The 27592-nt window shown below is 43.3% G+C and overlaps 1 protein-coding gene across 7 annotated transcripts in view; it reads left to right on the top strand.

The window, feature by feature from the left end:
- The window catches only part of CADPS2 (calcium dependent secretion activator 2), an 854105-nt gene that overhangs the window by 448701 nt on the left and 377812 nt on the right, over window positions 1-27592 (top strand). For all 7 annotated transcript variants that reach the window (XM_069764895.1, XM_069764893.1, XM_069764892.1 and 4 more), the window contains exon 16: window positions 25591-25714. In XM_069764895.1, the coding sequence (XP_069620996.1) occupies window positions 25591-25714 (124 nt within the window). The remainder of the gene's footprint in view (window positions 1-25590; window positions 25715-27592) is intronic.

The following is a 27592-nucleotide window of genomic DNA, read 5'->3' as shown; positions in this document are numbered from 1 at the left end:
GGAATGGGTCATGTCATTATCGCAATCCATGGCTTCCCTAACTAAGGCAATCGAGTCCCTTCAGACCCCGGCTGGAGTCAGGGACAGCAGTTCATCTATCTTGGAGAGAGCCTCTGGTTCTCAGGAGCCTCCGGCGTGCAGGGGCCACACTGACACTAGACAGACGCGGGGAAAGCGAAATCTCACAGCGTCTCCCGGGCCATCGGGTGCATCTGCATCCTGGAGTTCTGTCTCTTGCTCACCCTCCCCAGTAGAAAGCGGGGAACTTTGGTCAGACTATGATTCAGAGGGGGCCCTTAAAGGGACACTGTCACCTGCATTTGGAGGGAACAATCTTCAGCCATGGAGGCGGGATTTTGGGGTTTTTGATTCACCCTTTCCTTACCTGCTGGCTGCATGCTGGCTGCAATATTGGATTGAAGTTTATTCTCTGTCCTCCATAGTACATGCCTGCGTTGTGCAAGATTGCCTTGTGCAGGCATGTACTACGGAGGACAGAGAATGAACTTCAATCCAATATTGCAGCCAGCATGCAGCCAGCAGGTAAGGAAAGGGTGAATCAAAAACCCCAAAACCCCGCCTCCATGGCTGAAGATTGTTCCCTCCAAATTCAGGTGACAGAGTCCCTTTAATTTAGAGTCTCCTGGGTTTCAGGAGTCAGTAGATAGCCTGATTGAGGCCGTCAATCAGACCCTGGGAATAGAAGACAAACCCGTCTTACCCTCAGATCACAAGGTTTCTTTTAAGCGGGCCAAACTGTTTCATAAAGTGTTTTCCTCTCACCCCGAGTTTGAGGACCTGGTTCAGCGAAATCGAGAGCACCCGGACAAGCGTTTTTCAGGGCAGAGGGCCTTGAAGGTGAGATATCCTTTTTCTTCTGAGCTACGTAGTAAATGAACAGAATCTCTTCGGTAGATAAGCCGGTATCCCGCTTAGCCTCTAATACTCTGTTATCCCTTCCCAACGGCTCTTCTATTAAGGATCCCATGGATCGTCTTATAGAAAGTTTGGCTCGCTCCGTTTTTGAGGCTTCAAGTTCAGCCCTTTTTCCCTCTTTTGCGGCAACTTGGGTTGCTAAGGTCATGATGTCTTGGTCAGAATCTTTGACAAAGGCGCTTCAAGAGAGGGACTTGCCAGCGAAGTTGACAGAAATGTTAAGTCAGATATGCCTTGCTGGGAGCTATTTGATTAATGCATCCCTAGATGCAGCAGACTGTGCTGCTTCTGCAGCGGAAAATGCAATTGCCATTAGAAGGGCGCTCTGGTTAAGAACATGGCGGGCAGACTTTACCACCAAAAAATCTCTTACAACCCTTCCATATCAGGGGGGTCGCTTATTCAGTGAGAAGCTGGATCAGCTTATCTCTGATACCACAGGAGGGAAAAGCAATTTTCTCCCTCAGCAGAGTATTAGGCAGCCTTTTCGTCGCCAGTTCCAGGCCCGTTTTAGACCCTTTCGTAGTACTAGATGGAACCCAGCGTCAGGTTCCGCTGCGCAGGTTCGACGCAATCCGGATCGAGACAATCGGATCTCCTATAGAACCAATCCGGGGGGAAGAATACGTTCCCAGCCACCTAGATCCAGGAGATCCAGGGCTCAAAGGTTTACAACCAAATGACTGGAGGCATCCTCGGATTGCCGCCAACAGAGTAGACGGGCGCCTACGATTGTTTCGCCAGGCCTGGCTCTATTCAATTCACGACAAGTGGGTAAGAGAGCTCGTGTCCTCAGGGTACAAGATAGAGCTGGTTTGTCAACCTCCACACCGGTTCTTCCCTTCCCGTCTTCCCAAGTCTGAGTCCTGGCGTCAAGCCCTACTCAATTCTATAGAGTCCCTTCACCTCCGCGGGGTCATCTCTCCTGTCCCAAAGGAGGAGAGATTTCAGGGGTTCTATTCCAACCTGTTTATAATACCCAAAAAAGACGGTTCAGTGAGGCCCATTCTAGACTTCAAACGCTTAAACAGGTTTGTCAAAATTCGTCATTTTCGGATGGAATCTCTCCGGTCAGTCATTGCAGCAATGGAAAAGGGGGAGTTCTTAGCCTCAATAGATATTCAGGATGCCTACCTGCATATTCCCATATTTCCTCCTCACCAAAGATTTCTCCGGTTTGCCATAAACATCTTACACTTCCAGTTCACGGCTTTACGCTTCGGGCTAGCCTTCACCCCCAGGGTGTTCTAAAAGGTCATGTCAACTGTAGTGTCCATTCTACACTCCCGAGGCATTATAGTCTTGCCATATTCAGGCGATCTTCTCATCAAAGGGCCGACCTTTCAGGCCTGCGAGGAGAATGTCAGCATTTCTCTAGACACTCTTTCTCGTCTGGGTTGGCTAGTGAACTGAAAGAAGTCATCCCTAGTACCATCTCGGAGAATCTCCTTTTTAGGGATAATTTTTGACACCTCTCAAGCTCTGTCGATCCTGCCCCAGGACAAGGTCCTAGCCCTTCGGCGAGAGGTGAGGTACCTTCGGCAGCCGTACTTTCATACAATCCGGTCCGGCATGAGGGTCTTAGGAAGGATGGTTGCAACAATAGAAGCAGTGCCATTTGCACAGCTTCATCTTTGACCTCTCCAGCATGCACTCTTAGCAGCATGGGACAAGAGTCCATTCTCCCTCAACCTCAGGTTCCGATTGTCCCCCCAGGTCAGGCAGAATCTTTCATGGTGGTTAAACAGTCCGTCCCTACTAAAGGAGAAACCCTTTCCTCCAACCAATTGGCTAGTGGTTACAACGGATGCCAGTCTCCTAGGTTGGGGAGCGGTGTTCTTTCATCACACTGCTCAGGGGCGCTGGTCTTCCCGGGAGTCAGAGCTCCCGATCAATCTCTTGGAGATTCGGGCAGTTCGGCTGGCTTTGCAGTATTTCCATCATCTTGTGGTGGGTCGCCCTATCCGGATTCAATCGGACAATGCCACAGCCGTGGCATACGTAAATCATCAAGGGGGCACCTGCAGCAAGGCAGCCATTCAGGAAGTAAAGCAAATTCTGAACTGGGCCGAAAGGAATCACTCGGTGATTTCGGCAGTCCACATTTCGGGCGAGGAGAACTGGGCGGCGGACTTTCTCAGTCGGCAAGGCCTGGCGTCCGGGGAATGGTCTCTCCATCCTGAGGTTTTTCAGCAAATGTGCCTTCAATGGGGGACTCCGGACGTGGATCTAATGGCATCTGGGAGGAATGCCAAGGTTCCCAGATTTGTCGCCCGGTACCGAGATCCACAGGCAATTGCCATGGATGCACTAGTTCTGACTTGGAACCAGTTTCATCTCCCATATGTTTCCCCCTCTGGCACTGCTCCCGAAAGTAATCAAGAAAATCAAGTCAGAGAGTGTGCCAGCTATTCTGGTCGCCCCGGATTGGCCGCGACAGTCGTGGTACGCGGACCTAGTACAGCTTCTCACCGGAGTCCCATGGCGGATCCCCGACCGTCCAGATCTTCTATTTCAAGAGCCGAGTTACCACCAGAACTCAGAGGTCCTGTGTTTGACCACCTGGCTGTTGAATCTTGGGTTTTAACTCAGGCCGGTTTTTCCCGAGAGGTGGCTGATACCATGATCAGTGCACGAAAAAACGTTTCGGCTCGGATTTATTATCACACTTCGAAGGTTTTTTTTTTCATGGTGCAGAGGGCGTGGATTGCCGCCTCCTGCGTTTTTCCATTCCAAATATTCTTGCCTTTCTCCAAGCAGGCCTAGATTCAGGGCTGGCTCAAAGTACTCTTAAAAGGCAGGTTTCAGCCTTGTCGGTCCTTTTTCAGCGCAGGATTGCTTCTAACCTACAGGTAAGGACCTTTTTTCAGGGAGTCACTCATAAGGTCCCTCCTTATAAAGCTCCTTTGGAAGCTTGGGACCTTAATTTGGTTTTAAGGGCTTTACAGGAGGTTCCCTTCGAACCTCTTCGGGATATTTCTTTAACGTTACTTTCTTGGAAAGTCGTATTCTTTGTGGCCATAACTTCCATAAGGCGGGTATCAGAGCTGGCAGCCCTTTCCTGTCGTGCTCCTTTTTTACTGTTCCATCAGGATAAGGTGGTGCTCAGACCAACGCCCTCCTTTTTGCCGAAGGTTGTTTCCTCGTTCCACATTAATGAGGATATAGTTCTTCCCTCTTTTTGTCCTGCACCGCCGCACCATGTGGAAAAAGCCCTCCATACGTTGGACCTAGTGAGAGCGCTGAGGAGGTACATTTTTCGGCAGACAGATGCTCTGTTTGTCCTCCCAGAGGGTCGCAGGAAGGGATTCGCGGCCTCGAAATCTACCTTGGCCAGGTGGATACGTTCAGCTATTCAGGAGGCCTACCGCGCCAAGGGCATGACGGTTCCGGCTGGAATCAAAGCCCACTCCACTAGAGCAGTGGGGGCTTCCTGGGCAATTCGGCACCAGGCCTCAGCAGAATAGGTTTGCAGAGCTGCGACCTGGTCTAGTTTGCATACCTTTGCCAAACATTATAATATCCACTCCCAGATCTCTGCAGATGCAAGTCTGGGTAGAAGGATTCTTCAGGCGGCGGTAACGCACTTATAACGACAGCTGCCTGGATATTTATAACCGGTGAGTTAATTCCCCACCCAGGGACTGCTTTAGGACATCCCACAGTCCTATGTCCCCCAATGAGACGAAGGAGAAATAGGGATTTTTGTGTTACTCACCGTAAAAATCCTTTTCTCCGAGACTCTCATTGGGGGACACAGCTCCCTCCCTGGTAGCCTGATGGCTGCTTTTGTTGTGTCTGAATTCATCAGTCAGTAGGTCTTTTCTAGACATGAGTTTTCTATATTTATGCTGTTATATTATTTCTCTTTCTCCTACTGCTTTTGCACCAAACTGGATTCTCTGGTAGCCAGTGTCAGGGTGTATATGGCGGAGAAGGAGCTAAACTTTTTTTATGTTTACTTAGTGTTAGCCTCCTGGCGGCAGAAGCATACACCCACAGTCCTGTGTCCCCCAATGAGCGTCTCGGAGAAAAGGATTTTACGTTGTGTAACACAAAAATCCCTATTTTTTTTAGTTTGGATTTTTTTTTATTTTTACACATGATAATTATATATATTTTTTTACTTTTTTACTTCGTCCCAGGGTGGGACATCATGTTATAGTGTCAGATTGCTGATCTGACACTTTGCACAGCACTGGAATAATGAAGCTTTAGTAGGGGCTTTCTGGCGGGGGCTATCTAGCCGTATAAAGGATGAATTAGCTGGCCGAGATACTCCAACTAATTTGAAGGATTTAATTGCCTTGGCTACTCATATAGACCTTCGCTTTCAGGAGCGAGCTCGGGAGAGAAAATTTCCTCGTTCTTCTATGTCTTCTCGTAGACTTCCCAGCCCACGTCCCAGAGTTTGTTACGGTTTCTGCTCCTTAGCCGATGTAAGTAGATCATCTAAAACTCTCCAAACAACATCGCAAGGAGAGACGCGCCCAGGGTCTCTGCTTTTACTGTGGAAGCTCCTCTCATCTTCTCCGAGCCTGCCCTGATAGTCCGGAAAACCCCTCCGCCTAGGTCAGGTAAGAGGCCTCCCTAGGTGCATGTGAAACCTCTCAACCCCTCACTCTGCCTGTCTTGTTGCATTTTCACGATAAACGTTTTTCCCTTGAGGCTTATGTGGACTCGGGTGCAGCGGAAAATTTTATTAGGTTAGAAGAGGTAATTAAATTTTCTGTCCCTGTTAGGTCTGTAGAGAATCCTCTTTTTCTCGCTTCCGTAGATGGGAAGCCCCTACAAGAGACTATCACTCAAGTTACGCAGTTGGTAGAGCTTCAGGTGGGGGCTCTTCCTAGGGAGAAAATTTTGTTTTTTGTTTTAGCCAACATCTCTCATCCTATTTTCCTCGGTCTTCCATGGTTGAGGGTCCATGAACCCTTCTTGGATTGGCATAGGGGCAACATTCTTCATTGGGGAGATTTTTGTCGGACTCGTCTGCTGCCGTTGCATCCTGTTGGTGTCCCCTGTCCCTCCCCCATTCCTTCTGGGTTGCCCTCTGTTTATTCTTCCTTCGCGGATGTTTTTGACAAAAAGGAGGCGGAGACTCTTCTGCCACATCGACCCTACGACTGTCCTATAGACCTCGTTCCTGGTACCACTCGTCCTAGAGGAAGAATCTATCCTCTCTCTCCTGCAGAGACTCGAGCTATGTCGGACTATGTTCAGGAGAACCTCGCCAGAGGCTTCATTCGAAAATCTTCATCTCCAGCTGGGGCAGGTTTCTTTTTTGTGAAAAAGAAGGATGGTACTATTCATCCTTGTATTGACTACAGAGGGTTAAACAGCATTACTGTGAAGAATAAATACCCATTGCCTCTTATTTCAGAACTCTTCGACCGCCTGAGGGGAGCACGAATTTTTACCAAACTTGATCTTAGGGGAGCCTACAACTTGGTTCGTATCCGTGCGGGGGACGAGTGGAAGACCGCATTCAACACTCGGGACGGTCACTATGAGTATTTGGTTATGCCATTTGGACTTTGTAATGCTCCTGCTGTATTCCAAGAGTTTGTCAATTATATCTTTCGAGATTGCCTCTATACTAGTATCGTGGTCTACTTGGACGACATCCTCGTCTTCTCTCCAGATTTATCTACTCATCGACGAGACGTTCGCCAAGTCTTACTTCGTTTAAGGGAGAATCATCTCTTCGCGAAGATTGAGAAATGTGTCTTTGAACAGTCTTCCGTACCCTTCCTGGGTTATATTGTCTCAAAGGATGGCCTGAAGATGGATCCTGAGAAGGTGTCTGCCGTTCTAAATTGGCCACGTCCTTCGGGAGTAAAGGCTATTCAGTGATTTCGTGGCTTTGCCAATTACTATATAGACAATTTATCCCTCATTTCTCCTCCTTGACCAAACCAATTTCTGCTCTGGTTCGCAAGGGAGTCAACCCTAATCTAAGGCCTCCGGAGGCCAAAGCTGCCTTCCAAACCCTGAAGCAAGAATTTGCTTCAGCACCAGTGCTTCATCGACTGGATACCAATAGACCATTTATTCTTGAAGTGGATGCCTCTAATGGAGCTGGAGCAGTACTTTTACAGAGGTCTAACTCGGGTCGATAAGTCTCCTGTGGGTTTTTCTCTAATGCATTTTCTCTTCCTGAGCATAATAATTCCATTGGTGACAAGGAATTATTGGCCATTAAATTGGACTTGGAGGAGTGGCGGTACCTCCTTGAAGGTGCTATACATCCTTTCATTATTTTTACGGATCACAAGAATCTAGCCTATGTCCAGTCCGCCCAAAGGCTGAACCCTCGACAAGCCAGAAGGTCCTTGTTCTTCGGACATTTCGACTTCGAGCTACATTTCCGACCTGGAGATAAGAACATCAAAGCTGACGCTCTATCAAGATCTTTTCAACCACTAGATGAAGAGGAGAAACTTGTGCATATTCTTGATTCTGCTAAGATCGTTTCTTTAGCTCCCCTGGATGTGATCACTCCTCCTCCGGGAAAAACCTTTGTGTCAAATCATGACAAGATGAAAGTTTTATGTTGGGGTCATTCCTACCGGCTCGCTGGACACGTTGGGGGCAAGAAGACTCTCTCCCTGATTTCTTGCCATTATTGGTGGCCTTCACTTCACCAAGATGTCCTGGATTTCTTTGCTTCCTGTTCCTCGTGTGCTAGGAACCAAGTTCCTTGACAGCTTCCTTCGTGATCTCTGCATCCACTTCCTGTGCCTTCTGTTCCCTGGAGTCATATTGCGATGGACTTTGTCACCGATTTACTGAAGTCTTCTAATTGCACTGTAATTTTGGTGGTGGTGGATAGATTTTCCAAAATGGCCCACTTCATCTCTTTACCTGGTTTGCCTTCTGCTCCTGACCTAGCGAAGATCTTTTTACATCAAGTATTTCGACTTCATGGATTCCCTCAGCATATCGTGAACGACCGAGGAGTTCAGTTTACTTCTTGTTTTTGGACAGCTCTTTGTGGATTTATGAAGGTATCGCTGAATTTTTCTTCTGCATACCATCCCCAATCCAACGTTCAAGTGGAGCGTGAAATCAAATTCTCACATCTTATCTTCGCCATTTTACCAATGATCATCATGATGACTGGGTGTCTCTTCTTTCCTGGGCAGAATTTGCCTATAATAATCACACTAGTGAATCTTCGTCTAAGTCTCCTTTTTTTTATTGTTTTTGGGCAACATCCCGGCATTCCTCTCCCTGTTCTCCCCACCTCAGGTGTACCGGCGGTGGATTCCTTGTCCTTGAAATTTTCCAAGATTTGGCAGGAGGCTAAGGAGGCGCTTGAGAGGGCTAGTAGCAGAATGAAAAGGTATGCTGACAAGAGGCGTTTAGATGTTTCTTTGTATTGTCCTGGTGATAAGGTCTGGCTATCCTCTCACTACATCAGACTCAAGATTGCCTCTCAAAAGTTAGGTCCACGTTACATCGGTCCCTTTGAGATTTCTAGCCGTAATAACATAGCTTACAAGTTGAAGTTGCCCACTTCGTTACGCATTCCTAATGCTTTTCATGTATCGCTCCTCAAACTTGCAATTTTTAATCATTTTCATCCTGCTCCGTCGCGTTCTCATATACCTATTTCTTCCGATGCCTCTTTTGAAGTTAAGGATATTCTCGCTAAGAAATCTGTTAAAGGTAGGACTTTTTATTTAATTGATTGGAAGGGGTTTGGTCCCGAAGATCTTGGGAACCCTTAGAGAATATCAATGCTCCTCTAATCTTCACGCAGTTCCTTTCCAGTTTTTAAGAAAGGGGGTACTGTTACGCCGCCTAATACTTACCTGGCCTGCGTGCTCCCGTCGCTCCTTCTCGCTCTCCTCCATCTGGGTTCTCAGGCACTCGTCCTTTCTGCGGTCCGCGCATGCGCAGACGCGCGCCTTTTGCAGCTGTGGCTTCTGGGAGGTTGTCACCCGGTGGCTCCGCCCCGAATATGGTGGCGCCCGTCAGGTACTTCTTCCCTGCGTCTGTCCAGGTCAGACACCTTTGTGTCTATTGCGTTCGCTGGCTTCTTGCTGGCGTCTCTTTAGGTTCTTTGGCTCCAGTCTCTGCTCCTGACGCTTTGACTCTGACTTGACTCGTTACTAATTGTCGTTGTCATTCTTTCCAGCCGTCCCTGCCTATCCTGTGTTTCCTGCCATCCCTGTCAATCCTGTGTTCCTGCCATCCCTGCCAGTCCAGTATTCCTCTCGTCCCTGCCAATCCTGTGTTCCTGCCGTCCCTGCCAGTCCTGTGTCTATCTATCTATCCATGTAATAAAATAAAATCCAGAAAATCACATTGTATAAATTCTATAAATATATTTGCATTTTGCAGTGAGAAATAAGTATTTGATTCCTCTATTAAACAAGACTTAATACTTGGTGGTAAAACCCTTGTTGGCAAGCACAGCAGTCAGATGTTTTTTGTAGTTGATAATGAGATTTGCGCACATGTCAGGAGGAATTTTCATCCACTCTTTGCAAATCTTCTCTGACTCATTAAGATTTCGATGCTGTCTCTTGACAACTCGGAGATCCATAAATTCTCTATGGATTAAGGTCTGGAGACTGGCTTGGCCACTCCATGACCTTCATGTGCTTCTTTTTGAGCCACTCCTTTGTTGCCTTCGCTGTATGTTTTGGGTCATTGTCTTGCTGGAAGACCCAGCCATGACCCATTTTTAATGTCCTGGCGGAGGGAAGGATGTTGTCACTCAGGATTTTACGGTACATGACTCCATCCATTCTCCCATTGATGCAGTGAAGTAGTCATGTGCCCTTAGCAGAGAAACACCCCCAAAACATAATGTTTCCACCTGCATGCTTGACAGTGGGGATGGTGTTGTTTGGGTCATAGGCAGCATTTCTCTTCCTCCAAACACGGCGAGTTGAGTTAATGCTGAAGACTTCAATTTTTTTCTCATCTGACCACAGTACCTTCTCCAAATCACTCACAGAATCATCCAGGTGTTTATTGGCAAACTTTAGACAGGCAGACGGGCACTTCAGGATTTTAAACCTTTACAGCCTCTCTGAGGTCTCAGCTGCCTTGAGATCATGAACAAGTTCCCCCTTGTAGTTTTCTGCTGATCTCTCATTTTTTTCATGATCAAGGATACCCTACGAGGTGTGATTTTGCATGATACCCCAGAACGTGTCGATTGACAGTCATTTTGTATTTCTTCCATTTTCTTACTATTGCAGCAACAGTTGTCCCCTTTTCACCCAGCGTCTTACTTATGGTTTTATAGCCCATTCCAGCTTTATGTAGGTCTGTGATGTTGTCCCTGACATCCTTTTTTAAAGCTCTTTGGTCTTGCCCATGTTGTAGAGATTAGAGTCTGACTGATTAATTGAGTCTGTAGACAGGAGTCTTTTATAAAGGTGACTATGTAAGGCTAAGTTCACACTTCCGTGTGGCTGGTCTGTGGATGGCTGCGTACATTCTCCCTTAAGCTCCATCTCCGCTCCGCCTACTTCTGCATGCATCCTTTGTTGTCCGACATACCTATCTTTAACATTGGGTATGCAGGGACATGTGTTGTATGCAGATGTGGCGTGTGATCTATTTTTAGATTTACCCAGTGTCCTTCAGTCCACCCTCACAGCCTTTCCCTACGAAGTCAACAAACTGGTACACAATTAGCATACACAATTAGCATATCGGCACACAATAAAAAAAGATAAACACACTATGTACAAGTCACTATTTTCAGATTTACACAGTATGTTAAATGTTATATCAGTTTGCAAGTCTGTTTTCTTGACCCACCCGACATAAACACTTAAACCCACAAGCCAATATACAGTTAAAATTCAATTATTCTTGGTTTTCAAAAACATGGTTGTCTGGGAATTTAAGATACAATCTGGTTTCTTCACAACAGGTATCTCCCACGTACTCACCTGTCAATCATCAGGAGCTATGTGGGGAGTAGCCGGAAGGATGCTGAGCCAGACTAGTCTTGCCTCTTCTTAAGGTCCCAGCTTGATCATCAACAAAGAAAATTATGAAGTCAGGCACTGATTCATGCTGGTTCATGCTTTGGGCAGCATGAATCAGCTGATGGGTTTCCTTTAAATTGCTTCATTACCGATGCACATGCTTACCAGCACCCACGCCGCTACCACTGTCGCACAGGGTTACTATGACATCTGGGGGCTTTGTGAAGGCCAGTCACCGCCATCATCTTCTTAAACTTTGCTATAGGCTAATCATCAAGGAAGACTTCAATATTTTTTCATTATAATGCAATACTGTTGTACTTTGCTATATAGTAGGGGATGACACTGAAAGCTTGGGGCCCTTGTGTCTGGGCCACCATCACTGCCCGATACACTGCCTTTGATGAGGGCAATCTCGCAATGGGACCCCAAGAGCCTCGAGCTATGAGCAACAGTCCTGATTACCCTTATTATTACTGCCCTGCAAGCAGGGGAGTACATAGCAATCACAGGGCCTCACAGCAAAAGTTCTATTTCTCCTCTCCACACCTCTGAAAGTGTATATATTTATATGTTTTCACTGAGCTGGAGATTTATATACTGAGTGCATGTGTGTGTGAGTGTATATATATATATATAATATAACGCTGGGAGCGTCACTCTGTCCGAAGCCTTTATAGACTGTGCAGGCGCAATCGCCGGCGCAGTCTGGCCCCCACAGAGTGACGCTCCCAGGAGATCGCGGTATGCGTAAGCACTGAACGCATACCGCGATCTCCACCGGAGAGTCAGGGGCCGCCAGGAGGGTAAGTATATTCACCTTTCCCTGTTCCAGCGCTGCGTGCGGCTCCGTCTCCCGGCTCCTCTGCTGTAACAGTTCAGAGGGCGCGATGACGCGCTTAATGCGCGCCGGCGCCGCCCTCTGGCTTACCAGTCACAGGAAGAGGAGCCAGAGTGTGTCTTCAAGAAAATGGCGCCGGAAAGCGCGGACTGCGCAGGCGCCGATTCCTGCTGCCGCAATCGGCGCCTGCGCAGTCCGCGCTTTCCGGCGCCATTTTCTTGAAGACACACCTGCAGTGGAGCCGGACGATAGGTGAGTATGGTATTTTTTTTTTTATATGGCAGCAGCATACGGGGGCATACACACTGGAGCGTCTTATGGGGGGCATATAATACAATGGTGGCGCAGGATGGGAGCAGCACATGACAGAACGGGGTCAGGATGGCAGCAGCACATGACAGAACGGGCGCAGGATGGCAGCAGCACATGACAGAACGGGCGCAGGATGGCAGCAGCACATGACAGAACGGGCGCAGGATGGGAGCAGCACATGACAGAACGGGCGCAGGATGGGAGCAGCACATGACAGAACGGGCGCAGGATGGCAGCAGCACATGACAGAACAGGGGAGCAGGATGGGAGCAGCACATGACAGAACGGGCGCAGGATGGCAGCAGCACATGACAGAACGGGCGCAGGATGGGAGCAGCACATGACAGAACAGGGGAGCAGGATGGGAGCAGCACATGACAGAACGGGGGCGCAGGATGGGAGCAGCACATGACAGAACGGGGGCGCAGGATGGGAGCAGCACATGACAGAACGGGGGCGCAGGATGGGAGCAGCACATGACAGAACGGGGGTGCAGGATGGGAGCAGCACATGACAGAACGGGGGCGCAGGATGGGAGCAGCACATGACAGGATGGGAGCAGCAAATGACAGAATGGAGGCGCAGGATGGGAGCAGCACATGACAGAACGGGGGCGCAGGATGGGAGCAGCACATGACAGAACGGGGGCGCAGGATGGGAGCAGCACATGACAGGATGGGGATGCAGGATGGAGCATCACATGACAGAATGGGGGCGCAGGATGGAGCAGCACATGACAGGATGGGGACGCAGGATGGAGCAGCACATACCAGGATAGAGACCATATACCAATATAAATGCTCGCCACCCGGGCGTAGAACGGGTTCAATAGCTAGTATATATATACACCTCACCGCTTACGTGACCGCGACGTCATCGAAGGTCCTTCACTCACTGCATTCTTAGGAACCGAGGCAGACGCTTGCAGCGATGAGAGCCAGGGTCCTTCGGAGGGTGAGTATATCCATATTTTTTATTTTTATTCTTTATTTTTTACATGAATATGGATCCCAGGGCCTGAAGGAGAGTCTCCTCTCCAGACCCTGGGAACCACACACCGTATAAGATGACTGGGCGTATAAGATAACCCCCGTCTTATACGGCAGGCATATCCCAAATTCCATATTTTATATGGAAAAGTTGGGGGTCGTCTTATACGCCAGAAAATACGGTATATCCATATTTTTTATTTTAATTCTTTTTTTACAGAAATATGGTTCCCAATGGCCTGGAGGAGAGTCTCCTCTCCTCCAGACTCTGGTACCATTTGCACATGAAACGCTCACCTTACCCATGGTGGGCATAGCGACATGCGTAAAGTGAGCATTTCAATGCAATCCTATGGCTGCGGAATTGCCACGATTCCGCAGAAATAATGAACATGCTGTAGATTTTACCGCTATGCGATTCCGCAGCGGGAAAATCCGCAGCATGGGAACAGCAATTGCGGAATCCCATAGGATTGCATGGAAATGCGGTTTTTAAGCATTTTTATGCTTTTCCGCTGCGGCAAGAAACACTGTAGAAGCGCATAAAAATGCAACGTGGGCACACAGCCTTAATCTCTCCCTTTCCCAATTTTAAATGAAAGAAATAAAATAAATAGTAAACATATTTGGAATCGTGGTGTCCACAAATGTCCAGTCTAGCAGAGTACAAGATTTAAAACATACGGTACATTGATGACAAAAACAGAAGAAAATCAAAATGACAGGGTTGCCATATTTGTCAGCACAGTGCCCTCCTAAAATGCAAAATATTAATTTCTCGTATATACCACAAAATTATATGAATAAAAATATCAATTTGGATTATAAAAGCAAGCCCTCACACAGCTCCATCGATGGAAAAATAAAAATTACAAGTCTCAGAAAATGACACAAGCCAAAGTTTTTGTTTTACGCATTTCTGATTTTTTTCCACTGCTAACATATAAAAAAAGAAATACAGGTTTGGTATCACACAACATAAAAACAAAACCTGAAAAACAGTGTAGAATTGCATTTTTTTATTTTCACAATTTGACCCCACTTAGAATTTTTTTCCCATTTTTCATTATTGACACAGTAAAATTAAATGGTGTGATTCAAAATTACAACTTGTCTCACAAACAATATGCACTCTACAGCTTATAATGACTGAAAAATAAAAATGTATTGCTCGTGGAAGAAGGGGAGGGGAAATCGAAAGGGTAACTGAAAATTCTGGTCCCACAGAGTTAAGCATGTTCATGTGTATGTATTTGCATCCTAAATGAGACTTAAAATGGTTATAAATTCTAAGAATCACTATATATTTTTGTTCCCTAAAATTTGAAAAGGAAGCTTTGACTTCCAGAGGGAGCACATTGGTTAGAACTACTAGTTTTTATTGCAATATGTATATTGACATTGAAGATCATAAAGTTGTTCCTACCATTAACATTAATGTTTTACTTTTTTGGCCTTCTTGACGTTTTCTCACAAAACATGAATTTTTGCCTTTTTGGTTTCAAAATATTTTATTGAAATTTTAACAAACAAGCAAATCAAATGGGAGGGATGGAAAGTAGAGGGGGGGGGGAGGGAGGAGAGGGAAAAGAGGGAAAGAAAATAAATAGATTAAAGTACAATCAAACATATTGTTGGTATCATTAGTACTTTAAGAGAAACACTAAACATCTTGGTGTATAACCAAGAAAGGAAATTAGAGCAATTTGGAAACCTGGATCAAATTTATAACTTTATAATTATTGAATGGAGCATGAACTTGTCTGACTCTTCACGTAATCGGGGTAGGGAATATCTGATCCCATCTAGACCATTTTTTCGTGAATTTTGTAAATTGGTTATTTCATATTGCAAATTGAGATTCATGTGATCTGTGTTGGGAAATTCTTAGTATTATATCTTTTGTTGATGGAATGTGTTGACTCTTCCAATGGAATGCAATACTGTTTTTTACCACTAGGCATATGTGGATTATAATTAATTTCAAATTATGGTCTAGTTGTTCAAGCCCTAATGATAATAGGGCAGTTTGAGGCCGTAAAGTGTAGGGAGCGTTGATGAGTTTGCTAAGAATATCATTGGAAATTTTTATCCAAAGAGAATTTACCATTGGGCAACTCCAGAAAACATGCATCATGTCGCCTCTTTGGCCGCATCCTCTCCAACATTGGGAGGAATTTATGGATCTAATGTGTGCTAGTCTGCTTGGAGTGTAATACCATCGAGACAACACCTTAAAATGGGTTTCTTGGAGGGACATAGAGAGAGTTGATTGATAGGAAATGGTTATGGCCTCTTCCCAGTCTTCGATGTTATGTGAGTTTTTTAGGTCTTGTTCCCATTTTATCATTGGAGGGCTTTTGGAGAGATTGAAGTCAAAATTAAAGTTATTGTAGATAAATTTATGACTCCAAAATATACGGTGTCCAATGTTGTTTAATAATTTAATTGATGATTCTGAGAGTTTTGGTTTATCCCCTATGAAAGACCCGATGTTGTTTTTGAGGATCAGGAATTCCATAAAGGAGGATGGGTGAATGCCAAACTTGTTTTTCAGGGTTTGAAAGCTTACAAATGTCTGACCCGGGTAAATGTCCCCTATTTTTTTAATTTTTGAGTCTGCCCATAGCTTAGGCAGAGTTTGGTTGATTATAGAGTATACAAGTGAGATGGGCATTTCTTTTAAAATATCTGATTGTTTTAAGCCTTTTTTTTGATGGGATAATTTGTGCCAAGCCTTAGCCACCGCCTGGAAGAGGGGGTGTGTTACAGAGTCTGGTAGGTTATCAAATAAAGCTTTGTAGATGATTGATCTTGGATGGCAATTACGATTTATTGCTATCTCTAAGTCCAGCCATACTGGAGGGTCTGAGTTTTGGAGCCAGTGTAAACTTTGTTTTATTAGTAGGGAGTAGTAGTGTGCTTTAAGATTTGGAATATTGATCCCTCCATTGATTTTCTTTTTGTAAAGGGTTTGTGTGGCTGTTCTTGGTTTCTTGGAATTCCAGATAAAAGCATTGATCTGTGCCTGTAGGTGGGTAAAGCCAATGTCTGAGATTGGTAAGGGTATACATCTGAGGATGTAAAGAAGTTTCGGTACAATGAATAACCCATTGTAAGGGTTTTACCCCACCATGATAGTGTATTATCTCTATGAGCAATATTCTCTTTGTTTATTATCTCACTTAATAGTTTAAAGTTAGATTTTATTGTCCCTTTCATAGTCTTGTTTATTAAGATACCTAAATATGTAAACTCTTTCTCACACCAGTTCAATAAAGTTGAGTTTTTTATGACTTGAATTTGATCTTTGTTTAGGCCCATGGACAAGATATTGGACTTGGCTTCGTTTATTTTGAAATTTGAAAGTGAAGAGAATCTTTTAATATTTAATAGAGTGTCGGGGATTGAAATTTCTGGGTTTGATAAGGTTAATATTATGTCATCCGCAAATAATGTTATTTTGTGATGCCGTGTGTAGGGGGAGATACCCGTAATTTTATTGTTGGATCTAATCAGTTCGGCCAAGGGTTCTATGACTAAGTTGAACAGAATGGGTGAAAGGGGACACCCCTGTCTGGTGCCATTTTTGATACTGAAGGGACCTGAGATTTGGCAGTTACAGCAGATGCTGGCTCTTGGCTCTGAGTATAGGGCCATAATATGGGATACCATAGAATCGTCAAACCCAAATTTAGCTAGGCTTGCCCTCAGAAAGTCCCAGTCGACTCTGTCGAAAGCCTTCTCGGCGTCTAGTGATAGTAAGGCTAAGGGTATTTTGTTTTGCCTCGCCCAACTCATGATGTCAATGATCCTCCTAGTCGCATCTGCTGGTTGCCTTCCTTTTTTAAGTCCCATCTGATCGTTGGGTATTAGTCTTGGTAGAATTAGACTAATCCTGTCCGCCAAAATTTTGGAGTAGATCTTTATGTCTACGTTTATAAGGGAAATAGGTCTGAAGTTTTCCATGGCTTCAGGGTCTCCTTTAGATTTAGGAATTACCGATACCGTAGCCATCAACATCTCCGGGGGAAAAGAGCCTCCCTGGAAAATATAGTTAAAAACTTCAGCCAAGTGTGGTGAGAGAACATTTGAGAAGGCTTTAAAATAGGCGTTTGTGAACCCATCAGGGCCAGGAGATTTGTGAAGACTGATTTCCTTGATTACACTCTATCTCAGCAGGTGTAATTGGGGCTTTAAGGGATATGAGTTCGTCTGGTGTTAAAGTGGGTAGATTAATTTGCGACAGGAATGTTTTGATTTTGTCAATCTTATCTTTTTTATTTAAGGGGTCATTCTGTTTGGGATTGATATTATAGAGTTTTGAATAGAATTTTGCGAATTCATTCGCTATTTCTTGTGGGTGCGAGGTTTTACCCTTCCCATCCAATTTGTTGATTCTGCTAATCCTGTTGCTAATCCTTTTCTTTTTGATTTTGTTGGCCATAAACTTAGTTGGTCTATTGTGGGAAGTGTAATACTTATAGTTAGACATTTTCACAATGGCATCATATGGTGAGAATAATAACTCTATAAGCTCAGCTCTCAGTTTAGTTAGTTCAGTCTGAATACTTTGGGGGGGTGTGGTAAATTTTAGTGACTTGTTTTCCAATTTGCGAATTTTGTTTGATAAGTTCTGGATCTTTTTTCTTGACTCTTTTTTCTCCTTAGAGGCTTTACCCATCATCACTCCCCTGATTACTGCCTTATGGGCACACCAGTTATTGCAGGGGTTTGTCATGTCTGATTTATTGTCGTCAACGTAATTAGTGATGGCTTTATGGATTGTTGGTTTATTTACTGGGTTATGTAAGATTTTTGTGCTACACCTCCAAAGTTTAGCGTTTAGTAGAGGGACCTATCGTAATTTTCCCGGCGACTGGGGCATGATCAGAAATTGTTCTGTCACCAATTGAAATTCCTTTAAATTTGGTCAAGGAAAATATGTCAGTGAGAATCAAATCAATTCGTGAAACTGTTTGGTGCACATCTGAAAAATGTGTGAACTCTCTGGAGTTTGAGTTAAGGCATCTGAAGGTGTCGAACACCTCGTTCTTGTCCAACCATACATTAAGACAATCTGCACTTGGCCTATTTTTTGAAGATGAGTCTAGCTTGTTGTCTGGGGTAATGTTAAAATCACCCAACAGAAACAAATTCCCTCTCTTGACTTCTTCAATTTTCTTCATGACCTTGTTCAAAAAAGGGATCTGACCTATGTTTGGGGCATAGATGTTAGCGAATGTACATTCCTGGTCATTTATTTTACAGGTCAAGATGTGATATCGACCTCTTTTGTCTTTGTACTCGCCTAGTGCTTCGAATGGGGTAGAGCTCTCTACCATTGTTATTACACCTGCTTTCTTTTTTGTATTGCATGCCTCAAAAATGTGTTGAAATTTGTGGTGTGTGAAGTATGGATGGTTACCCTCAAGAAATTTAGATTCCTGTATGCATATAATATTAGCCTTAGATTTGATCAGTTCTTTCCAGAGGGCATGCCGTTTCCTTGGATTGTTAAGACCCCTAACATTATAAGAAACTACGTTCAGCTCCATTGTTTTATATAAATAGCTGAAAGAAACACAGTAGTGAAGTTTGCTCAAAAGGGTAGGGTATTATAAACCGTTACAGCTATAACAATACTCAATACTCAACAATATAACCAACTTTCTGCAAAGAAAAGATAATTAACAATATGAAACAATTGCTCAGGTAGACCAGAAGAGATACTACCACCTCTCAGCGGGAAACTCCTGTGGAAGGAAAAAAGAGATAACATCCTAAAAGCGTATAATCAGAACCAAACTTCCCCCATTTATAGTAATAAGACCTTTGGGAACAGTTTTGTCTCACTCTTTAGCGTTGGTGAAAGTTTCTTTTATCGAATGGATGAAGTCCATTCCTTCTCCAGGAGAATGAATTGGGATGGTTCGTCCTTTAAAGATCACCAACAGTTTTAAGGGAAAGCCCCATTTGTAGGGTATTTTTTCCTCTCTGAGAATAGAGGTAACTCTGCTGAACTCTTTTCGGCCTTCTAGTGACTCTTTAGAGAGGTCCGGGAAAACTTTCAAATCCTTATACGGTTCAGGGAAGAATTTATTTTTTCTCAGGTAGTTTAGAATTTTTTTCTTTAGTTTGGTAGAAGTGGATTCTCAAGATGGTGTCTCTTGGAACTTCCGATGCAATTCTGGAAGGTCTAGGGAGTCTGTGTACCCTATCTATAATGAGGTCGGAGGGTGTCACGTCCGGGATAGTTGTTTTGAAGTTATCTTGAATGTGGTTTGAGAGATCTTCTTGGGTTATTGTTTCTGGTAGTCCTCTGATCTTTATATTATTTCGTCGCCCCCTGTCTTCGATGTCCGCCATTTTTACTCTTAACTTATGGACTTCCGCTGAAATATATTCCAGGTCAACTGACGATTCCGCAGCTCCTCTTTCTAATTACTGGATCCTGTTCTCATGGTTTGTCAGTTGTTTTTCGACTTTGTCGCAAAATTTCACAAATTGTTCATTGGCGCTGTCGATTTTTTGGTTCTGCAGTTCAAATCTTTTATCTAGCATTATACCTATCTTGTCAAGGATATCTGCTGGGATATCTTGATTCTGCAGGTTTGTAGCAGACTGAGTTCTTTTAGGGCTCTCTCTTCTGGCTCTTTGTTTGTCTGGACTTTGGTTAGGGCTATAGTCATTTGAGGAGTCTTCTGATTCACATAGATCTTTTATGTCCTCATATTTTTCACCAGATGCTCCTGGCATACTTCTTTTAGAAGAGAAAGTTGAGTCCATTTTGTCTGAAGAGTTGGGATTTCCATCCATTTTTATTTTCCTATTTATTTCTGGACGATGATTTAAGTCTCTTGGAGGGGACCTAGATTTGACAGGACTGATAAGATTCGCTTGTTCCCTATGCGGTTTGTAACTGCTGTAGAGTTTATTCTGCTTTGCAGTACTTTGGGATTTTGGTGAGTATTGGTGTTGAGTTCCTCCTTTTGTTTTTGAAAAGCTCATAGTGACTGAACTTGATAGTTTGATTGTTGTAACGTATAGACTGTTAATAATCTAATGTCTCTATCCACTTAGGCTGCAGTTGTCCTGCTCTCTGTGTTTTTCCACGAGCGGTATTGGACAGCTTCTCTAGTTAAACCCAGAGCTGTGTGAGATGTGTTCCTTGCTGCTTAGGCAAGGTTTTGGCAGCACAGTTTGAGATAAACGTGTCTTCCCCAATGAGTATCACAGGTGGGGGCCGTCGTTTACACTCTGTCCCCAGGGGATTATATGATTTGAAACCGGGTTATCCGGTGTGGGAGCCACCGATGCTGCTGTACTTGTAGCGGCCCTAGTATGGCTCAGGGGCACTTATGTACGTGCCTGCAGGAGGGAGGGAGTCCTCTAACTGTGCGGTAGAGCTGAAGTGGATATAACTCAGAGGCGTCAGGATCTGCAGGCGCGACGCTGCTTCTACTAAAGTATATGGGGTCTGCTCGTCGAGTGCACAGGGGGGGCCGTCACTTACACTCTGTCCCCAGAAGAGTATATGGTTTTGATACCGGGATAACCGGTGTGGGAGCTGTTGCTGTATTTGAAGCGGCCTTAGTGTGGCTCGGTGGCACTTATATACGTGCCTGCAGGAGGGAGAGAGACCTCCAACTGTGCGGTGGTGCTATAGTGGATAGAACGCAGAAGCATCAGAATCTGCAGCAGCAGGCGCGATGCTGCTTCTACTGATGTATGTGAAGTCTGCGCGCCGAGTGCTGGGTCTGGGGGCTCTTACCTCCTGTGTACGGAGGCTCCGGCAATGTCTGCGGCTCCGTTCGGGTGCTCTCTGGATCCCTGGTGTCGCTCTGATGATGGGAGCCTTCCGGTAAATTAGCCTTAAAGAGGAAATTAATGTCCCGGCCTTTGTGTTGCACCAGCGTTGTAGGCCTCAGCCCAGTTTAGGCTTCTAAAGTCCCCAAATTAGAAAATAAACGTCCAGAAAGGGGTTAAGCTGTGTCCTGGACCTTTCCCACACAGTTTAGGGGCTGGATGGCTTGATTAAAGTAGCTTATTAAGTCGGATTGGGATGTTTATCCCTAGAGCTCCAGAACCTACGTCCTCATGCTTCAGGCATAGGCCACGCCCCCGAATTTTTGCCTTTTTGATTACACTAGATACAGTTTTAGAAGGTGCAGCATTGTGATCCTATAAACGGGACTGTCTTGAGGGAGTAGAGACTCACCTTTTCTTCCCACTTCCTCAACCAGACTCTTTTCATTTTATTTATATAATTTGTTAACTTATTTCACTTGTGGTGTTCCTTTTTTTCTTTCCTCCTCTGTGACGTTTATTTAGCATCTGTGTGTAATAACCTTTTGTTTCTTGCACACCTTATATAACATTTTTTAAAGAGGTTGTACCTAGTTTGAAAGTTATCCCCTATCCAAATTATATTCATAGAATGAAAAATGCCTTGTATACGAGTTCATTGTAGGGTTATTACCACAATCACATTATTTTTCAAAAATTACACTAATTGTATACCTAATATGGAGACTAAGCCCAACATAATTTTTTTTTAATGTACCTTTTTTTTTTCCTCATTTCTACCTACCTCTTTGTGCACCCAGGTTTACATGGCTTATTTGGGTGGTCCTATTTCTATCTGCTAAAACTATTTTTCCCAGCAGCCCTTGCTTCTCTTCATGCTGTAGTCCCATACCCCTTTCCTGTATACTTCTGGCCTCAACTGTTTAGAACTCACTTTTATGCTTCAGTGCACTGTCTACTCCTGTACAGTACCCTTCCTGACCTTTTTTCTGTTATCTACATCATTATAGCTACCTGTGTGGTTTTACATTTTTAGCTGGTTTCTTTGAGAGTCCCACTCTCCTGCATTCTTCCACAATGGATCTTGTAATTAACAGATCAGTAATTTATAAATAGAGTATCTGCAAATGCTATTCTATTGATGCATATGGCAAAGGATTATCTTCTGTCATATGCATCAACAAAGCAGAATTTGCAGTTTCACATCAATGAACTCCGTGCAGCAGGCAACAGACATTTTAACTCCTCTCAGACCCTTTATATACAGTCCTGTCCTACAATATATCACTCTGTTGTGCCCCTCTATACACAACCCATATGGCAGTGCAGTACATCACTTCGCTCATCCCTGACCTGCAGTATATCAAACATTTGTGGTCTATTTATAAACAGCACCATCTTCAGTATATATATCTTCAGTATATCTCTCCATCTTGCTGTATACCGTATCTCATTTCTCAATATATAGCACCATTCTGGAGTCTAAAATTCTTTTCAACCTCTCTACATAGACCCCCATCTGCAGTACATCACTTCTCTCAGTCCCTTTATACACATCCCCATACTGCAGTATATCACTCCTCTCATACCCTCTATGTACAGCTTCGTCCTGCAGTATATATTCCTTTCACCCCCACTCTGTGTTGTATCCGCCTTACAACCTATACCTCCACATACTGCAGCATATTCGTTCTCTCAGCACCATATTATACAGCCTCATACTGCAGTATATCCTTCTTTCAGCCCCTCTATATACAGCCCTTTCTTGCAGTATATCCCTCCTCTGAGACAATTGACATTCAGCCCCATATTGCAATACATCTTCTTTTCAGCTCCACTATATACAGCTACATCCTGCTGTATACCACTTCTCTGCTACTTCTTCATAGCCCCATTATGCAGTACTTTGCTCCTCTTAGTAACCAGCACACAGTCACAGCACTGCCTTTGAGTATAAGCTTCACACTGTAATGAGAGGCTCTGCCCCTTCCCATTACATCATCCCGCACAGGAGCAGAGATATGCACGCAGGAAGCCAGCTGAGATGTGTAAATCAGGGCAGTTTTAAAACAGTTATATTGGCATAAAGGACATTATTATAACACCAACTTGTGATCTTGGGAACAACTCTTGATCCAGTGTAGGGGTTCATGCTCTCAGGTTGCCACTTGGATACAAGTGGCACAGGGTTTTATATCAAAACAGCATTCAGTTTATTGTCGATCATACACTTTACAGCTCCAAAACGAAAACCGCCTTCCTTAAGTATCAATAAATCACATAAACATTACTTTTCTTCAGGCAGAATGAATGAGCATAAATGTAGCCGCCTCACCAACCTCGGTATTCCCAGCAGCAGTTCACACTTGTATTCAATGTGTTCACCAAACAAACACCTCTCTCTGTTTGGCTCCAGTGCACCTTTCTTTAACTAAAACTTGTCCTGCAAAAAAACAAGCTGCCATAAAATAAAGAAATGTTATAGCTCTTAGAAGAAAGGGGGTGGGTAGAGAGGTCAAAACCAAAAATTGGTTGCAATGGAAATTAAAATTGTTAGAGATCGCTTACAAGACCATCGATTCTATCATGCGAGCGAATTGGGCCAATTATGCTAATGTCACTCAGCACAAACTCTGCCAGAGATTGAGCCGAGTGTTACTTTAGTCTCTCTTGCATGAGAGAATTGTATCGTGGGTGTGGAAAGACAGAGAACTTAATTTCTCCATCTCATCCATTCTCTGTGTACGCTTTAATCGGACTGCACTTGGATGATATACGATGTTTCACACGCATAGACTTGTATGGCTGTGCGTGATCCGATTATTGAATGCACCCACAGTATGCTATGATTGTTTTCTCATACTGCATTTACAAGAGAAAAAAGAATGCAGATCTGCACTACCCCTCATAGTATAACATTGGACCAATTGCTATCCGATATAGCATGAGTTTTATATACAATGATCTACATACTATAGAAAAGTTACTAGAATTACTTAAATAATGCCGTGTGTTCACTAAGAAAAAGACAACTCTCATTGTTTTAAAATATGGTTTTCAACACAATTAAATTTTTTAAGATGCAGTGCATAGATAATGAGTTTTTATGTGAAAGATGTTGTTCTTTAAACTACCTATTCAGTAATTCTGAACAGCAATTACGGTGTATGAGTACACGACCAGATATACATTGCATAATTAAATTAACATCTTTTATATGAGCAGTTGCAAATATATGATTAACAATTCATTTTTTTTAAACTATTATTTATATTCTAATGAAAAATCTGAAATATTTGAAAAGAACATTCTATTTTAAATTATTTTTTGGTTCTATATATGGTAGGCTTACTTTGAAAATCCATGTTAGAATGTATGTATGTAAAATCCTTCTTGAAGGTTTATTCAATCCTCACCCACTTAGCATGCCTGACCGCTCCTCAGTGTCCTTGCAGCTGCTGAGATCTCACTGCTCACTACAAGCTGTCGCTGTCCATCCAGCTGGTTGAGTGAGGACTGAATACACCTGGATTCATGAATTGTCTTACTCTTTAGCTGGAGTCATAAAATGTTTATTTTACTATCAGAATGATACAGCCTTTCTACTAACTATTTTCAGTGTACGTATATCATCCTCCTCATTAGGGTCTCAGATTAATGTATCAAATTGTATCCTAAAATCTGGGGACAGATCCACCTTAAATGTTACATAATGCTGCCATTTCACATCTTAACTAGGAATAATGTTAATATAATATATTAATTATGTTTAAGTCACTTAATGCGCGAATGTGATCTAACCATTGGAAGTGAATATAACACTGACATTTTCTAACTATATCATTGAATAAATTCATGGCTTTGACTGGCCATCACCTTCCAACAAATGTGTGCCCCCAGTCTGTTACTTGTAAAAAAAAAACAACAACAACAAAAAACATTGAACACTACTTAATGTCATTTGGTATAGCTTTGTTTCCTCCATTGATTTTTGTTGATCGGCTGCAGCGATGACAACTCATTAATGTAGTGATTTTTAAAAAAGTTGCAATTGATAAATGAGCCACAAAAATCAAGAAAGCAAAAACCACAACCACAATGGTAACATAGTGATGGCAAACATATCAAATAAAATTCTAAACATCAAAGACTGGCTTAAAGGGGTTGTTGCCTTTCAATTAAATTTCTCCCCTAGCTGCTGCTTGCAATAAAAAAAAGCAAAAAACTGGTCGACCGCTGTTCACAGTGTCTGTCACTGGGTAAGGTGCTGACGTCACCCTGACAGCAGTGCAGCTAATCACTTGAGCTCTGCCGCACTAACGGGGTGTTAGTGTGTAGATAGAACAACACTGTTCAGAGGCTGAAATCATTGACTAGCTATTGCAGTGTTGACGAGATGTAAGCGCTGCAGCCAATCACTGAGAACAACGGTGGTGAAGGCAAGTACAGTTGTATAGAAAACTGCAGCCAGGGAAGAAATTTAGTGGGAAGTGAACAACACCTTTTAAACACCAAAAACTAGACAAAAACAGGCGTCAATCCAATATTGATTCTGGACCTCTGTCTGCATTGAAGTTGGAATATATCTTCTACCGTAGAAAAACATGTAAGGCTGAAGTGACTCAGCACACATAGTACATTACTTTGTATTTCACCTACTAATCTCATTAAGTAAAATGTACAACAGAAATCGACTCAAAATAATCATGTGAGCAATATTTAACTTTTTTTTTTTATTACTTAGGTTTTAATGAAAGACATTGCAACTCCCATCCCTGCTGATGAAGTTAAGAAAGTTGTAAGAAGGTGTCTTGAGAAAGCTGCTTTGATCAATTATACCAGACTTACAGAATATGCCAAAATTGAAGGTTTGTAAGTCCATATACTGTATCAGTAAGAACAGCTCCTGGGGACTCAGACCCATGTATTACATGGTCAACCATCAAATATTATTCCTTTCTCCATGTTTTAAAGGCCAATTTGTCAGACATAGCATAGAGCAAATGTCGCAGAGCAGATTGAGGTTTGTGGAAAACGAATAAAGAATAACCGTCATTATAATTTTTATTTCATAAATCAATAGTTCACATAAAAATAAGCAACTTTGTAATATATCACGTCAGAGAAATCTGATCCTTTCTCCTGGACTGATCATTCAGTATCAAAATTCTCAATTTACAGGTAAAATCTGTCTTCAGTGAACACAGATTCTTCCATTACTGAAATAGAATCTAATCAGTAGTAACCACAGGGCCGGATTTAAGTGGTAACATAGTAACATAGTAACATAGTTAGTAAGGCTGAAAAAAGACATTTGTCCATCCAGTTCAGCCTATATTCCATCATAATAAATCCCCAGATCTACGTCCTTCTACAGAACCTAATAATTGTATGATACAATATTGTTCTGCTCCAGGAAGACATCCAGGCCTCTCTTGAACCCCTCGACTGAGTTCGCCATCACCACCTCCTCAGGCAAGCAATTCCAGATTCTCACTGCCCTAACAGTAAAGAATCCTCTTCTATGTTGGTGGAAAAACCTTCTCTCCTCCAGACGCAAAGAATGCCCCCTTGTGCCCGGGTAGGTGGCCCGGGGCCCATTTTGGAGGGAGGCCCATTTTTCAAAGTACTGCAATATGTAATGCAAAAACACAAAATGAAACGAATGCAAGTTTATTCACAAAAATCATTTACGCAGAGTAATTCAAGTAAAATCATTCATTTTTTACAATCTGGGCACTTTCCTTGATTTTCGTGTCTCAAAACACTAATGATGTCACTAAAGTCCAATTCACGCAGTATATCTGACCTGGTCAACCATTGAAGTCCTGAAAGGGTGTTGAAGATTAAAATATGTACATATGTATGTATATTGTAGAAATTTGGGCTGTCTATATCAAAGACTGCTGCTGGGCTCTATATGTCAGAGGCTTCTGCTGGGCTGTATATGAAATGAGAGGCTTCTACAGAGCTGCATATATATATATATGAGGGGCTTCTGCTGGGCTGTGTATATATATATATATATATATATATATATATATATATATATATATATATATATACTAGCTGAAGAGCCCGGCGTTGCCTGGGCATAGTAAATATCTGTGGTTAGTTATAGCACCTCACTTCTCTTATTTTCCCATCACGCCTCTCATTTTCCCCATCACATCTTTCATTTTCCCTCTCACATCTCTCATTTTCTCCCTCACACCTCTCATTTTCCCCCTCACTCCTCTTATTTTCCCCCTCACTCCTCTCATTCCCGCCTAACACTTGTCATTTCGACCTCACATCTGTCATTTTCCAATCACTCCACTATTTTCCCTCACTCTTCTCATTTTGCACTCACACCTTTTCATTTTCACCTCACACCTCTCATTTTCACATCAGTATATACATGTTTGTCATCTCTCTTATATATAGTATACACCTGTATGTCATCTCCTATATATAGTATATACCTGTATGTCATCTCCCCTGATATAGTATATACATGCTGTGTGTCATCTTCCCTGTATATAGTATATACCTGTATGTCATCTCCTCCTATATATAGTATATACCTGTATGTCATCTCCTCCTGTATATAGTATATACCTGTGTGTAATCTCCTCCTGTATATAGTATATACCAGTGTGTCATCTCCCCTGTATATAGTATATATCTGTGTGTCATCTCCTCCTGTATATAGTATATACCTGTATGTCATCTCCTCCTGTATATAGTATATACCTGTAGGTCAT

Source organism: Ranitomeya imitator, chromosome 4 (genome assembly GCF_032444005.1).
Source record: "Ranitomeya imitator isolate aRanImi1 chromosome 4, aRanImi1.pri, whole genome shotgun sequence".
In the NCBI taxonomy this organism is placed as follows: Eukaryota; Metazoa; Chordata; class Amphibia; order Anura; family Dendrobatidae; genus Ranitomeya; species Ranitomeya imitator.
The sequence above is the reverse complement of the archived record's forward strand: the minus strand, read 5'-3'. Positions and strand labels throughout refer to the sequence as shown.